Source organism: Pseudophryne corroboree, chromosome 2, assembly GCF_028390025.1.
Source record: "Pseudophryne corroboree isolate aPseCor3 chromosome 2, aPseCor3.hap2, whole genome shotgun sequence".
NCBI classification, from domain to species: Eukaryota; Metazoa; Chordata; class Amphibia; order Anura; family Myobatrachidae; genus Pseudophryne; species Pseudophryne corroboree.
Window position 1 is genome coordinate 507658525 of NC_086445.1, and position 15096 is coordinate 507673620.

General features: G+C 45.1%; 1 protein-coding gene and 1 long non-coding RNA gene across 4 annotated transcripts in view; one reads left to right on the forward strand and one right to left on the reverse strand.

Annotated features, from left to right (window-relative positions):
* The window catches only part of LOC135031742 (uncharacterized), a 205846-nt gene that overhangs the window by 181371 nt on the left and 9379 nt on the right, over positions 1-15096 (forward strand). The gene's annotated exons all lie outside the window — the stretch shown is intronic.
* The window catches only part of INTS2 (integrator complex subunit 2), a 244818-nt gene that overhangs the window by 113850 nt on the left and 115872 nt on the right, over positions 1-15096 (reverse strand). For all 3 annotated transcript variants that reach the window (XM_063954030.1, XM_063954028.1, XM_063954029.1), the window contains exons 10-12: positions 6711-6782; positions 6483-6597; positions 4495-4563 (exon numbers count right to left, since the gene is read on the reverse strand). In XM_063954030.1, coding sequence (XP_063810100.1) covers positions 4495-4563; positions 6483-6597; positions 6711-6782 — 256 coding nt within the window. The remainder of the gene's footprint in view (positions 1-4494; positions 4564-6482; positions 6598-6710; positions 6783-15096) is intronic.

A 15096-nucleotide genomic window follows, 5' to 3' on the forward strand; every position in this document is an offset into this window, starting at 1 on the left:
CTTTCTCCCGCAATTTTAATAATTCTGGCAGGGGTTAATATACACCTATATAGCCCCTGGGGCTATATATGGTGTCAGTTTGCCAGCCAAGGTGCTATTTATTGCTGCTCAGGGCGCCCCCCCCCAGCGCCCTGCACCCATCAGTGATCGCAGTGTGTGGTGTGCATGAGGAGCAATGGCGCACAGCTGCAGTGCTGTGCGCTACCTTGGAGAAGACAGAAGTCTTCAGCCGCCGATTTTCCGGACCTTCTTGCTTCTGGCTCTGTAAGGGGGACGGCGGCGCGGCTCCGGGAACGGACGACGAGGTCGGGTCCTGTGTGCGATCCCTCTGGAGCTAATGGTGTCCAGTAGCCTAAGAAGCCCAAGCTACCACCACTTAGGTAGGTTCGCTTCTTCTCCCCTTAGTCCCTCGGTGCAGTGAGCCTGTTGCCAGCAGGTCTCACTGTAAAATAAAAAACCTAAACTATACTTTCTTTCTAGGAGCTCAGGAGAGCCCCTAGTGTGCATCCAGCTCGGCCGGGCACAGAAATCTAACTGAGGCTTGGAGGAGGGTCATAGGGGGAGGAGCCAGTGCACACCAGATAGTCCTAAATCTTTCTTTAGATGTGCCCAGTCTCCTGCGGAGCCGTCTATTCCCCATGGTCCTTACGGAGTTCCCAGTATCCACTAGGACGTCAGAGAAATACGTAATACAGTATATCTTTGTGAAAATCCTATATTAAATAACACCTGACGCACCAAGTCCCCTCAGGTTATAGAATATAGGGATAGCAAGTTGAGTGAAAGACACGAGATGGACACCACTCAGCTATCAATGCACACACAAATAGTCAACAGTTTGTACAAGGCAGAGGTTATTACAGACAATACTGCACTGGACTAGCTTACACAGCTATATAGTCAATAGATATAACACTACACAGTAAGAAACTGGATGTATATCACAGGGTAATTGTACTATAAACCCCTGACTAAATGCACTCTTTCTTACTAACACTGACTAAAAAGGCAGGTAGAATACTTACGTGTCATGTAAAGTCACAGCGCTGACAACCAGGCGGCTTTACATAGGAGGATTTGCCCAAGCAGTCCCAGGAACAGTGAGCTGAGGAGTAATGGCGCCGCAGACACTGACAGGTAGTGTGGAAAAGACAGATGCAGCTCCAGGGCGGGAACACTTGCTGGAAATGGCGCCCTGGGGCTGGGGGAGGGGCTTCAGGTCTAAGCCTTATCCCCCTTGCTGGCAAAACCACCGGGTACTGTGAGCGATATTAAAATCAGTGTCCACCGCCAGCACGCGCGGCCCGCCTCCCACTGACCGCGCCGGATCGCGATAAAGACCGGGTCCCACTTACCACCTCCTGAAGCGCGGCCACGCGATCCTGGAGAGCCCCAGCCGTGTGTGTCTAACATGAAGAAAACCGGAGCCTCCGCTGTAGGTACCCGACAACCAGGGCTCGGGAGTGTACAGCGCCGCTGGGGAGAGCTGGAGCTGCAGCAGTGAATGTCACAAGACATTTACCCCTGCTGCTGCCCTTGAAGTCTTCACTTTTTACCTCATAAAAAGCTTTTCTCAGGGCTGCCTGGAGCAGCCCCTCTGTTAAGTGCCTGCTTACTGCAGCACCAACTGACAAACTGAGCTCCTGTGCTGGGAGGCGGGGTGATATAGGAGGCGGCGCTGTGCATTCTGGGAACAGTCAAAGCTTTGAGCCTGTTGGTGCCTCGGATCAAGATCCTACTCTACACTCCCATTGTCCAGACTTGTGGAGCCCAGTGTACCACGCAGCAGAAACATGATTTATAGCATACACACACGGCAGTCATTTGAACGATTACATTATACATTGTGTTCAGGGATTGTATCCAATTAATTGTTGCTCCTGTACACACTATGCAGTCATCATGTAGAAGTAAAACATGGTTGATCGAGGATTCTAATGCATGAATACATTGTTTTTTTTTTTTCATTAAAACATTAAATGCAAAAAATAAATAAAAAAAATGGGTTTAAACAAAAAAAAAATTAAAAAAGGTTTAAACACACATTACCTTACTATATATTTTTGCTCTGAGAGACACAGATTAATAAAAGTGGCTTGTCTGAGATCACAAGGAGCAGACCCTGGTATTGAATTCATTTAATACAGAGAGACTTCCTGATTACCCAGGATCTGAGAGTTTGTTTGTTTCAAAAATACCATATTCAGTATTCAGCAATCGTATACTGACTATTTTCTAGTAAGTGCACACACGCAGTGCACGGTCTGTGCGTGCTTGGGCCAGCAATGTGTTTGTATCACATTGATGTAACTGCCTATGCCTGATTGACAGGCAGAGACATTCACGGAGTGGCAACACAGCGTTGCGGGTTGGTGGGAACAGGGGCGGGTTCGGTCCGACCACGTGACGTCACATGCACAACTATGAGGGGGAAAATGGCAGTGGCCCGACTGCCAGTGTAGTCAGGCTGCGTAGGCAGGAGGCTTCCCTTAATCAGAGATGCGATTGCAATTGATTTGCGATCGCATCAAAGGCTGCCATTAGCATGCCGGGCGGTCTTGCCCTGTGTTGGGCAATCCCCAGCATGCAATCGCAAACCATTAGTTTTGCTAATTTAACAAAACTGCAACTGATGCTGAATATGGTCCATAGTTTACTATAGCTATACTAACAATAAGTGAAGAAAAAAAAAAAACAACAACAAAACCTAGAAACATCTTACGCCAGAAAACAATTAAAATATAAAAACGTCCTGGAGTTTTGAATCATTCACTCTTTAGGTAACAAAAATGTAAATACACTTTCATTCAGACAAATCAAAATACACTCAAGTGTTAATTTAATTAATTCCACTATAGACAGTTTTAATTTAACATTACTCAAGCATGAATGATGCCCCGTGGAAGGATAATTCTGCAATCTTTAGATACTGAATAATACAGTACATTTCGGTTCCCCTTCAAAAAACTCTAGAATATAAAACTAAAAAGGCGCTGTAAGACAGAACGTGTCTTAGTTACTAACTGCAGGATTGGCAAATGGCACATAGATTCTATAAAAAGTCACACTTAAACACTTATTTTATAAAACATAGCCTGTGTATCAATACATAGCAACAATCTGTATGTCAGCAATCTTAAATCTGAAAGTCATTCCCATACAAACCACATATAGATGAAAGTAACCTCAAGGAGCAGTTGGTGTCTCTACTATATGGAGCATAGTTCCTCATATAGCAGCCTATACATGGCACGCTATACATGTAAACTAAGTCATAGTAACTAATAAACCTATAGAAGGAACAATACATTACTAAAGTACTGCCATAAGCAAAATACATGTTTTATTTTTTTGAGATATGTAGATGTATCAATGGTTAGTCGGTAATCAACATTAATGTCTATTTAATTGAAGTAATTTAGTTTTCTCATAAAGCAAAAAGTATATAAATGGCCTTCCAGAGTCTGTGTGAGGAAGAGCGGTCTCACTTTGATTTTGCTCAGTGTCTAACTGTCCTCCTTACCCTTTGTTGGGTTGCTGACAGTGTTAATTCTTGTGTGGTTTCCTTTTCTTCGTGCCATATGTGTATGTGTATGTGTGCATGTGTCTCTATACAATTATTGTACCCTTCTTCAACATTCCCCTATCGCCTCCTTTTTTCTGTACCCCATTTATGTTTTATAAAATCAATATAAAAAAACGAATACTAACAACAAATTATATATGAGAAAAAAACACTTCTAATAAAACAGAGAACTGGTTTAGTATAAAATACCTACAATCAAAATCCCAACACCTACAACAATTGACCGATGGTCAAAATCCCAACAAGGTCAAAATACAGACATTTAAAAAACAGACAAGGTCAAAATACCGACATTTAAAATGGCAACAGGTCAAAAAGTCAACACAAGCTTTTCATTGTATTTTTGGTGTGTATGTTGATGTAGGTCGACATGGACACCATATGAGTGTACTGCGTCCCCTCGCATGGCGAGCGCGGTGCCGAGCGTTGTATTCTCTCTCCAGGTCCACTGGGATGGAAAATATGAAGTCGGTTTCAATGAAAAAATCATGAAAAACTCATGTCGAATTTTTGACCTGTTGACATTTTAAATGTTGGTATTTTGACCTGGTCAGTATTTTAAATGTCGGGATTTTGACCTTGTCGGTCAATGATTGTGGGTATTTTGACAGTCGGGATTTTGATTGTAGGTAAATTGACAGCATCCCCAGAGAACACCACATTAAAAACTTTAGAAAATTAAAGAGAATATTTGATCTATTCAAGGCAATAATGTTATAATTTTCAAAGTTACCTTGTTTTCTAAAGGGTTAAGTAACTTTGAAAATGATAACCTTATTGCCTTGAATAGATAAAATGTTCTCTTTAAAGCAGTCAACAATTACAACTGTTTGCTAATAGAGGGGGCTTTCACCAGTTACTCATTAAGTGACCCAATGTGATCACCATCACTTCCAAAATGACTTTACCTGCTCTGTAAATATCTCTTGGGTAAAAATGGTCTTCATTCTACCAAGGGAGGCTGGCTTAATGACAATCTGGAAGAGTACAATTTAAACCAAATGTATGAAATAAACAAACAGGACAAATGCAGAAAATTCAAATTCAGTAACATTTGTAATGAGCTCAAGGGAATACATATTTATAGAATGCTATATTACATTTATTATATAATGCTGCAAAATGTCCATCCCTAGTATGTGCAGCCTTGGGCAGAGATATTGCGCCACAAAATCGGCTTCTGTCATTTATTTATTTATTTTTACAATGTTTTTTTTTGGTATGTGTCATCAGCAGATAGGATGCCGGCACCCACATTACCAACGCCAGCATCCCCCCCATCTTTAAAATCCCGAAAGTGGTGAGGAGAGTATACTATCCCCTCTCCCCTAACCCTCCCCTTCATGCAGCCTAAATCTAACCTCCCACCAGTGGTGCCTAAATCTAAGCCCTGCCCCCCACGGCCTAACCCTAACCCTTCTCCCTTAGGGGGAAATGTACTAAGCAGTGATAAAAGAGGAGAAGTGAGCAAGTGGAGAAGTTGCCCATGGCAACCAACCAGCATTGGCGTAACATTTATAATTTGCATACTATAAAAATATACAGAGCAGCTGTATTCTGACTACCGGGATCACGTCAGTCGGTATCTTAACCACATCCCGTCACAGGCAGTGTTCACAAAAATGAAAGGCTTACTGGTTTATATTTCATTTCTCTCCAAGGTTTGATACATAGAGAGCGAGATATGATTGAAAAGGGTGGAGATATGAGGATGGAGAGGGGGTTTGCAGCACCTGGCACAATAGCTAGCGACTTGGTGAAGGATGGGTCCATAATACAATAGCATTAGTAAGTAGTGAGAATATCCATTTGCAATAGGTTTCCCAAGCACACTAAAGCAATAGAGGACAATGATCCTCTATGAAATACAAGTGTACACTATGGTGGAATTGTATCAAGCCTTAGAGAGCGATAAAGTGGAGAGGTTACGCAAAGCTACCAATCAACTTCAGTCATTTATCCAGCACGGTTTCTGAAAAGACAGTGAGAAGCCGATTGGGCAACTTCTCCGCTTTACCTATTGGGTTTACACACAAATCTGAATTAGGCCCTTTGTAACTTGCTAACTTCTTTGAAAACTTATGACACATACAATAAACTAAGGAGACAGTGTATTGTCTGGTGTTTTAAAGAGCTTTAGCATAGGGTCATAGCATCTATCAATAATAATCACATGCATGACGTGTGATAACATGTACATGTGGACATGGACTGATCAATCTGTAACTAATCAAATAACTGGAATATGCAGTAGCAGAATATTTCAGTTAAGCGACCTGGCCACTTGAATGACTGTGTGGGGACGTGATTGCATGTGTTCATACCTTCATCTTGTTAAAAGAGAAAGATTTTCATCCACCTTTTGCTTAGTTGACCATGCTGGTATAAGAGCGGAGAAGTGTACCAGTGGAGAAGTTGTTTCTCCACCAGACCACTTCTTTGCTTGATAAATCTTCCCACAAATGTCCAGCAAGGTGCAAACTATGGAACAGGTGAGCAATACTGTTTAGAGTGTTTGGTCCTCATAACAAAAGATCATTGTAACACTTGGGGTTCAGCAAATACATCTTACCCTATAGTGCAACATCTCCACCTCCCCTCCCTCCCCTTGTCTTCTCTGAATTTGTACTCCTGCACTGTTCTTTTCTCTCCCATGGGGACACTGCCTTGTCATATTACTAGGGAACGCTATCAATATCTTTGCTCAAGTGATGGATATTTTGCATAAAATTTTGTTACAACCAAGTTAAACTAAGAAAGACATTTGTAATACTTTAAGCATTTTAAAAATTATATAACCAGACAACTAACATAAGAAAAGGGGTAAATGGTTATTATTCTACAATACACAGAGCAGCATCTGTCTACTTTCTGTAACAATAATGGTGTTTTTCACCTTCATTCCTAATGTGGAACAGACCAAATCAATGATAGCATTCAGCTGGTTGCTATGGAAGTACATGGCAACCAACAACAACATCTCCCCAAATGAGGCCGATACTCCAGCAGTACTGTAAGAGATAAGAAAATTATTATATAGCATACAAGTCTGATAATGGGCATTTATACTCCATTTTACATGTGAGTTAAACCACAAGGGAAATGTATTAAACCTAAGACGCACCTTTCAAAATAAGCCTCCTCTTTTATCATCCAGCTCAACCACATCAACATCAGCTGCTCTTGCTCTGGGGTACTGATTATGAAGAGAAAAAAACAAAAACAATTTAATAATTTCTGCAAATACATCTTGTGGAGTTTAACTGGAAAAAGTCACCATGTACCCACTTTTTTATTTTATTTTTAAGTTCTGTTTAAATGTATATCAGTTGAGAGTTACGACCTCCCACACCCCCCAAAAAACAACAAAACAAACAAACCAAAAAAAAAGTAAAAACAAAGTGTCCCACACATTGCACACAAAATGCTTTCTGCTTACAATGCACCTACTTTTGGCCAGAAGGAGAATGCACATGGGCATCTATGCAGGCACCCACACATGTGCGACAGTCCCACAGCCGCCAGATCCAACCGCAGCATGCTGCGGTCGACCCAAATGGCAGGACAACAGGATTTCAAGGTGAACACATACATTTCAATGTATGTGTGCACACAGTGCCGCACTGTGTGCTATTGAAATCCCGTCCGTCACTGGCCGGGTCCTGTGCACACAAAAAAAACCTATTATGGTATGCAATAGTCAGAAGCAATAGGGCTATTGGTCTTAATCATTAGTAAGCATAGCTCTATATTACAGAGCCAGCCTGCAATCAGGTTGTTACAGGGTTGGGCTTGATATCTAAATACCAAAATCCTTATTTATCAGGAATGGTCATATTATATTATAGGTATTATTATAGTGACACAGCCAAAATGTAGTAAGGCTGCCTTTATATTGTCTATGAGAAGTTTGTTAGCTTTACCAAGTATAAACACATATTTCCCTGTATTAGACAACCGGCCTAATTGGGTGTTTACATGGTTATACACTGATATGTTTAAGTAACGTATTTGTCTGTTACTTACATAAGTATACTATCCTATATTAGACAACTAGTCTGGATGTTACAGGGGTTTACCTAAATGTCTGTGTGCATAAACTTTTTGAGGACAGATTCATATGGGGCAGATTCAATTGTTTTGGGTGTCTAAATATTCCATCTAAACGGGACTTTTTAGACGCCCAAACAATTGTCACTATTTAATTGTGTTTGGGCACCCACGCACATTGTGCATGTTGCGCCCAAACAGACAGGGTTTAGCGGTCTAAAGTGGCTCAATCCGTCTAAACTCCCTGCTTTGGGTGTCCAAACTCTCATATGGACGCCCAAAGTGCCCAGTTTCAACACATTTTTACTCGCACCTCTGGAGGCTGCAAGAAAAATAAGTCAGCCGCGGACCCTCTAATGGTGGCAGCGGCAATAACAATTGAATCGGCCCCATAGGTACTATCCTCTCAATGTTATTATTCCTACTGCAGTAATAAAGCAACAGTTATCAAAATATAGCAATACTGCTAGTCATAAAAACACAACTCACACGGTGGATTTCTAATAATTTTGCAACATATGGAACATGCATATTGTTTCTATCTGAACACCTGCAGAATATACTGCTGTTTGAGCAGCTAAATACTGTAACCCTCTCTGCTCCAGTATCTGTGTGATAGCCTCTGCTGTGTTTGCTAGACATTAGGATAGTGGAGCCTGCCGCACCATTAGGAAAACAGTGAATATAGGACTACGTACATACACAAAACAGGAAAAAATAGGATTTGAATTACCTACCGTTAAATCCTTTTCTCGTAGTCCATAAGGGATATTGGGGAGACTTAGTACGATGGGGTATAGACGGGGTCCAAAGGAGCCGATGCACTTTAAATATCTTCACTGGGTGTTCTGGCTCCTCCCCTCTTTGCCCCCTCCCACAGGCAGTTATAGGTAAAACAGTGCCCGAAAGAGAAAGGACATATATGAGAGAAGGAACATAACAAAGAGTTTGTGAGATTTAATACCAGCACACCACGAACATATAACAACCAGCAACGGCTGGTAACAATAACAGAAACAGCTGAACAGGTAACCACATAACAGAGAACCTGCAGAAAAGTCAACGCACTGAGGCGGGCGCTCAATGGGAGTCATTCCAAGTTGTTCGCTTGCTAGCAGATTTTAGCAGCATTGCACACGCTAAGCCGCCGCCCTCTGGGAGTGTATCTTATCTTAGCAGAATAGCGAACGAAAGATTAGCAGAATTGCGAATAGAAAATTCTTAACAGTTTCTGAGTAGCTCCAGACCTACTCACAGATTGCGATCAGCTCAGGCCGTTTCGTTCCTGGTTTGACGTCACAAACACGCCCTGCGTTCGGCCAGCCAATCCCCCGTTTCTCCAGACACTCCCGTGTTTTCCCCTGACACGCCTGCGTTTTTCTGCACACTCCCAGAAAACGGCCAGTTTTCGCCCAGAAACACCCACTTCCTGTCAATCACACTCCGATCACTACAACGATGGAATTCTTAGTTCGGACGTGAGTAAATCTACTAAGTATTGTGTTAAAATACTTAGCGCATGCGCACTGCGTACCATGCGCATGCGCATTTTAGCCTTAATCGCTCCGTCGCGAAAATCGGCAACGAGCGATCAACTCGGAATGACCCCCAATATCCCTTATTGACTATGAGAAAAGGATTTACCGGTAGGTAATTAAAATCCTATTTTCTCTAGCATCCATAATGGATATTGGGGAGACTTCGTACGATGGGGACGTCCCAAAGCTTCCAGAATGGTCGGAAACCACCTGCCCAAACTGGGTATCCTCTTTGGCCAGGGTATTAAACTTGTAGAGCTTTACAAAAGTGTTCTTCCCTAACCAGGTAGCAGCTCGGCACAGTTGCAAGGCCGAGATTCCACGGGCAGCCGCCCAGGAAGAACCCACTGATCTTGCAGAGCGGGCCTTCAGAGACTTAGCAACAGATAAGGCTGCCGACACATAGGCCTGTTGGATAGTAAGCCTAAGTCAACGAGCAATGGACTGCTTTGAAGCAGGACAACCCTTTTTCTGCGCATCATACAGCACGAACAAGGAATCTGTCTTTCTGATCCGAGCCTTTCGCTTGACATAGATCTTCGAGGCTCGCACAGCATCCAATGCCTCTGGCGGAGCAGAAGTGTCAGAACTGGACGGAACCGCAATAGGTTGATTCAAGTGAAACGCAGAGACAATTTTCAGCAGGAACTGCTGCCTAGTCCTGAGCTCCGCTCTGTCCTTGTAAAAGACCAGGTATGGGCTCTAACACGATAAGGCCCCCAATTCTGAGACATGTATAGCAGAAGCCAGGGCCAGTAAAATCACTGTCTTCCACGTGAGGTACTTGTCTTCTACCGTCATCAGAGGCTCAAACCAGGAGGACTGTAGAAATTCCAACACCACATTCAAATCCCGGGGTGCCATAGGCGGTACAAAAGGAGGTTGTATGTGGAGTACCCCTTGCAAGAAGGTCTGTACAGTGCGAATTTCCTCTGGAAGAAAATGGAAAGAGCAGAAATCTGGACCTTAATGGAACCCAGACACAAGCCCTTATCCACACCAGCCTGCAGGAAACACAAGAAACGTCCCAAGTGGAACTCTGCAGGCGGATAAGTGCGTTCCTCGCACCAAGAGACATATCTTCTCCAGATATGATGACAGTGTTTTGACGTCACAGGTTTCCTGGCCTGAACCATGGTAGCAATAACCCTTTTGAGCTAGGATGTTCCGATCAACCTCCATGCCGTCAAACGAAAGGCCTTTATGAGCTAGGATGTTCCGATCAACCTCCATGCCGTCAAACGAAGTCGCCGTAAGTCTGGGTAGACGAACGGTCCTTGTTGAAGAAGATCGCTTCTTAGTGGTAGAGGCCAAGGATTTTTGATAGACATGTCCAGAAGATCCGCGTACCATGCCCTCCGAGGCCAAGCCAGGGAAATCAGAATTGCCTGGACTCTTTGATTTCTAATTCGCTTGAGCACCCTTGGGAGCAATGGAATCGGAGGAAACAGGAAGACCAGCCAGTAAGGCCAAGGACGACGTCAGTGCATCCACTGCCCTCGCCAGAGCGTCCCTGGTTCGTGAGCAATACCAGTGAAGCTCCTTGTTGAGAAGAGAAGCCATCATGTCTATCTGTGGGCAGCTGCACCGGTGGATGATCTGTTGGAACACCTAATGGTGAAGACCTCACTCCCCCGGGTGGAGATCGTGACGACTCAGGAAGTCCGCTTCCCAGTTGCTCACACCCGGAATGAAGATTGCCGACATTGTTCTTGCATTTCTTTCCGCCCAGAGGAGTATATTTCACACCTCTCGCATGCAGGCTCTGCTTTTTGTCCCTCCTTGCCGACTGATGTACGCCACTGCTGTGGCGTTGCCCGACTGAACTTGAATCGCAAGATCCATGAGCAGAGGAGAGGCCTGAAGCAGAGCATTGTAGATCGCCTGAAGTTCCAGAACGTTGATCGGAAGGAGGGCTTTGTGGGCCGACCACCTGCCCTGGAACTGTGCACCTTGGGTGACAGCACCCAATCCTCGCAGACTCCCATCCGTCGTGAGGAGGGTCTAATCCTGGATCCCAAAACTCCGGCCTTCCAGTAGGTTGGAGGACTGCAGCCACCACAGGAGTTAATCCTGGCCTGAGGTGACAGCCGAATCATCCGGTGCATCTGTAGATGTGATCCGAAACCACTTGCTCAGGAGATCCAACTGAAATGTTCAGGCATGGAACCTCCCATATTGGATTGCCTCGTATGAGGCGACCATCTTCCCCAACAATCTGATGCAAAGATGGATGGATACTCGAGTAGGTCGGAGCACAATGCGGACCATCTCCTGAAGATGTCTCGCTTTGTCCTCCGGGAGGAACACCTTCTGGGCCACCGTATCCAGCAACATCCCCAGGAACAGGAGCCGTTGAGTTGGCTCCAGGTGGGACTTCTGTAGATTGAGAATCCACCCATGGCGTGACAGAAGTTGGATAGTGTGGTCGATATGGAGCAATAAAAGCTCCCTGGAACTTGCTTTTATCAGAAGATCATCCAGGTAAGGGACAACATTGAGCCCCTGGACCCGGAGTTCGTGAATACCCTCGGAGCCGTGGAAAGGCCAAAGGGTAGTGCCTGGAACTGGTAAAGATTGTCCAGTAGGGCAAACCTCAGATAAGCCTGATGAGGTTGCCAAATTGGAATATGTAGGTAGGCGTCCTTGATATCCAAAGAAACAGGAATTCCTGTTCTTCCAGGCCCGCAATCACTGCCCTCAGAGATTCCATCTTGAACTTGAAGACCTTTAGGTAAGGGTTCAAGGACTTTAGATTCAACATGAGCCGTACCGAGCCGTCCGGCTCTGGTACCACAAACAGCTTGAAGTAATAACCCCGGCTCGTTGTGGTATCGGTAATGGAACAATGACGTGGGACTGGACCAATTTTTGGATGGCCTGTTGCAACGTAACTTGCGTATCCTCCAAAGCTGGCAAGCTTGATTTGAAAAATCGTTGGGGAGGAGCATCGTCGAACTCCAGCTTGTAGCCCTAAGAAATGAGGTCCCTTACCCAGGTATCCTGGCAGGAGCTTTCCCAGATGCGGCTGAAGTGACGCAGTCGAGCTCCCACCTCAAGATTCCCTCTGGGTGGGAGGGCATCGTCATGCTGAGGGCTTAGTGGAGGCAGAACTAGTGCTCTGTTCCAGAGAACCGGTGGTGGCAGGTCTTTTTGACTTACCTCTGGTGCCTCTATCCGCATTGGAGGCACCTATGGCCCTAGATCGAAATCTGATAGACCGAAAGGACTGAACAGACGGCCCCGGGCAGGAACGCCTAGCCGGCGGGGCCCCAGAGGGGAGAAATGTGGATTTCCCAGCAGTGACATTGGAAATCCATGTATCCAACTCAACCCCAAAGAGCCATTACCCAGAAAAGGGGAGGGATTCCAAACTGCGCTTTGATTCTGCGTCTGCTATCCACTGGCGTAAACCACAAAGCCCTAATATAAGCATTAATATTCCCCATCTCCTTAAGCGAGTCACACAGGACGCATGGAGTGTCCTGAATGTGCTTGAGGAGAGTCACCATAGTGACCAGAGGCATATCCCCGGAGTGGCTGACCTGAATTTGAGTAGCCCACGTATGAATGGCATGGGTCATCCAGCAACCCACTATGACCGGCCTCTGCGATACACCTGCTGCCATGTAAATAGATTTGAGTGTAGTCTCTATCTTTCTGTCCCCAGGATCCTTCATGGTAAAGGAGCCAGGGGCAGGCAACACCGGCTTTTTGGACAGTTGAGAGACTGATACATCAAACCCGTGGGTTCTTCCCAGAATTTCCTAACTTCAGGAGCTAATGGGAAAGTGCGCAAAAACTTTTTTGACACTTGGAATTTTTTGTCTGGATTTTTTCAGGCCAACTTGAAAAGGTCATCTAACTCTGCAGAATCAGGGAAAGTGACATTAGGCTTGTTTTGTGTAAAGAAAACGACTGCTGTGACGCAGTGTCCTCTAGAGGGAGCTTTAACACGTCCCGTATAGCCAGAATGAGGGGTTCAATACCCTGAGCAGAATCAGAATCCCCACTAATGGGATCTAAGTCCTCCCCATCCTCCTGTATATCCTCATCTGAATCAGAGAGTAGGGCAGGTAAACCACGCTTCTGTGGACCTGCATGAGAGATGGAGGGCTGTGTAACATCTGCCCTAGCAGCTAAGTCTGCAACAGTCTGTTGTAGTAGCCGAGTTTTCTGACATTAGCAGACAGTTGTGATGACAGATCTGACATCATAGTTTTAAGAGCCCCTAGCCAGGAGGGCTCTGGACCCTCTTCCCCAGCCCCTTCACTGATTTGTGAAGATTGGCTGCATTGCTGACATGACACAGAATCAGTAGATAAGGGAGAGAATCTAGTGTGGCATACACTACAGAGTTTGTGTTTACCCATGTTTACAGTAATCACAACAACATACACACAGACAGTATACTGATCAAGCCTGGCCTTACTGTACTGTATGTGAGAGGAGACACACAGAGAAAGACACCAGCACATCCCTAGCTGCACATTCCCAGTGAGGCTGTCAGCTAATAATATTACAGTGAAACACTAGTAAATACTGTCCTGTAGAGGACACAGATTGTGTACAATAGCGGCCCTTCCCCTTTGCTACATCCTGTATCAGCGTGTCTTGGGAGTCAGGATGCGCTGTGTGTGCTGTTTGCTGCTGCATTAAGCAGAGGTAGCTTCGCCCCCCCCCACCCACCCCCGCCAATGGTGCCCTACAGTGATTTTTATACTAGCAAAGTCTCCTATCATGCTTAAAAACATCACACAAGTGCTAGTTTAAGCCATCTTGAGCCAGTTCACACGGGGTGCTCTAGCGGGTCCCCCCAGGAGGGTCCCATATCCGCACAAGCGTTCAAGCGCACTTTGAACCGGGGGACCCCCATGTGGGGCCCCTGTTTTGTACTCACCACAGATGTCACCTTCAGGCATATGTTAGGGGTGTGTGGCATGCTGCGATTGCGACAGCCAAGGCGCAGTGCCCCAATGTACAAACAACCCCTCAGCAGGGAAGCGGCTCTGCACTCGCAAGGCCGGTGACCCCCCCCTAACTTCCCACGGTGCAGGTAAGCTGTTGCCCAAACGGCATACCAAAAATAATAAAAGTTTAAAATAAATTGAAGAAAACTCTCTGGAGCTGCAGAGATGAGCATCCTCTCCTGAGGGCACTTTTTTTCTAAACTGCCTGTAGGAGGGGACATGGAGGGGAGAAGCCAGCACACCCAGTGAAGAGATTTAAAGTGCACCGGCTCCTTTGGACCCCGTCTATACCCCATCGTACTAAGGGGGTGATTCAGAGTTGATCGTAGCCATGCTAAATTTAGCACAGCTAAGATCAGGCACACTGACATACGGGGGGACGCCCAGCACAGGGCTAGCCCGCCCTGCATGTCAGTCCCTACCCCGTCGCAGAAGTACAAAAGCATTGCACAGTAGCAATGCTTTTGTACTTCAGGAGTAGTTCCCAGCCAGCGCAGGTCTATTCCCAATTGTAGTCCACATGGATAGTAAATCAAGAAAATGTTGGGAAAACATGCGACCCCCCCACCCTCAAAAAAAAAATGCGTTGACCATTTGTGTGTTGACCTTTTAATCCTGTCAACCTAATGCATGTAGACCATATGGTGTCGACCTAGACATAGTCGACTTATCGTACAGATACCTTAAGAAAGTGGTTCCCAAACTTTTTTGAATCATTGCTCCCTGGAATATCAGAATAATTTTCACGGGTTCCCTAGACCAAAAGTCTCTTGAGAAATTATAAAGTACACTATGTTTAGTGTACCTTAGGTTCAATTATGTGGTGAGGTACAGGATTTGCTTCTGTTTGTCCACATTTATTATGACTGGCATACACCAGCACTGGTATTGCCTTTTACATGGACCGTAAATAATTTGAATTGGTCCTGGAACACATATTATCATTTTATTG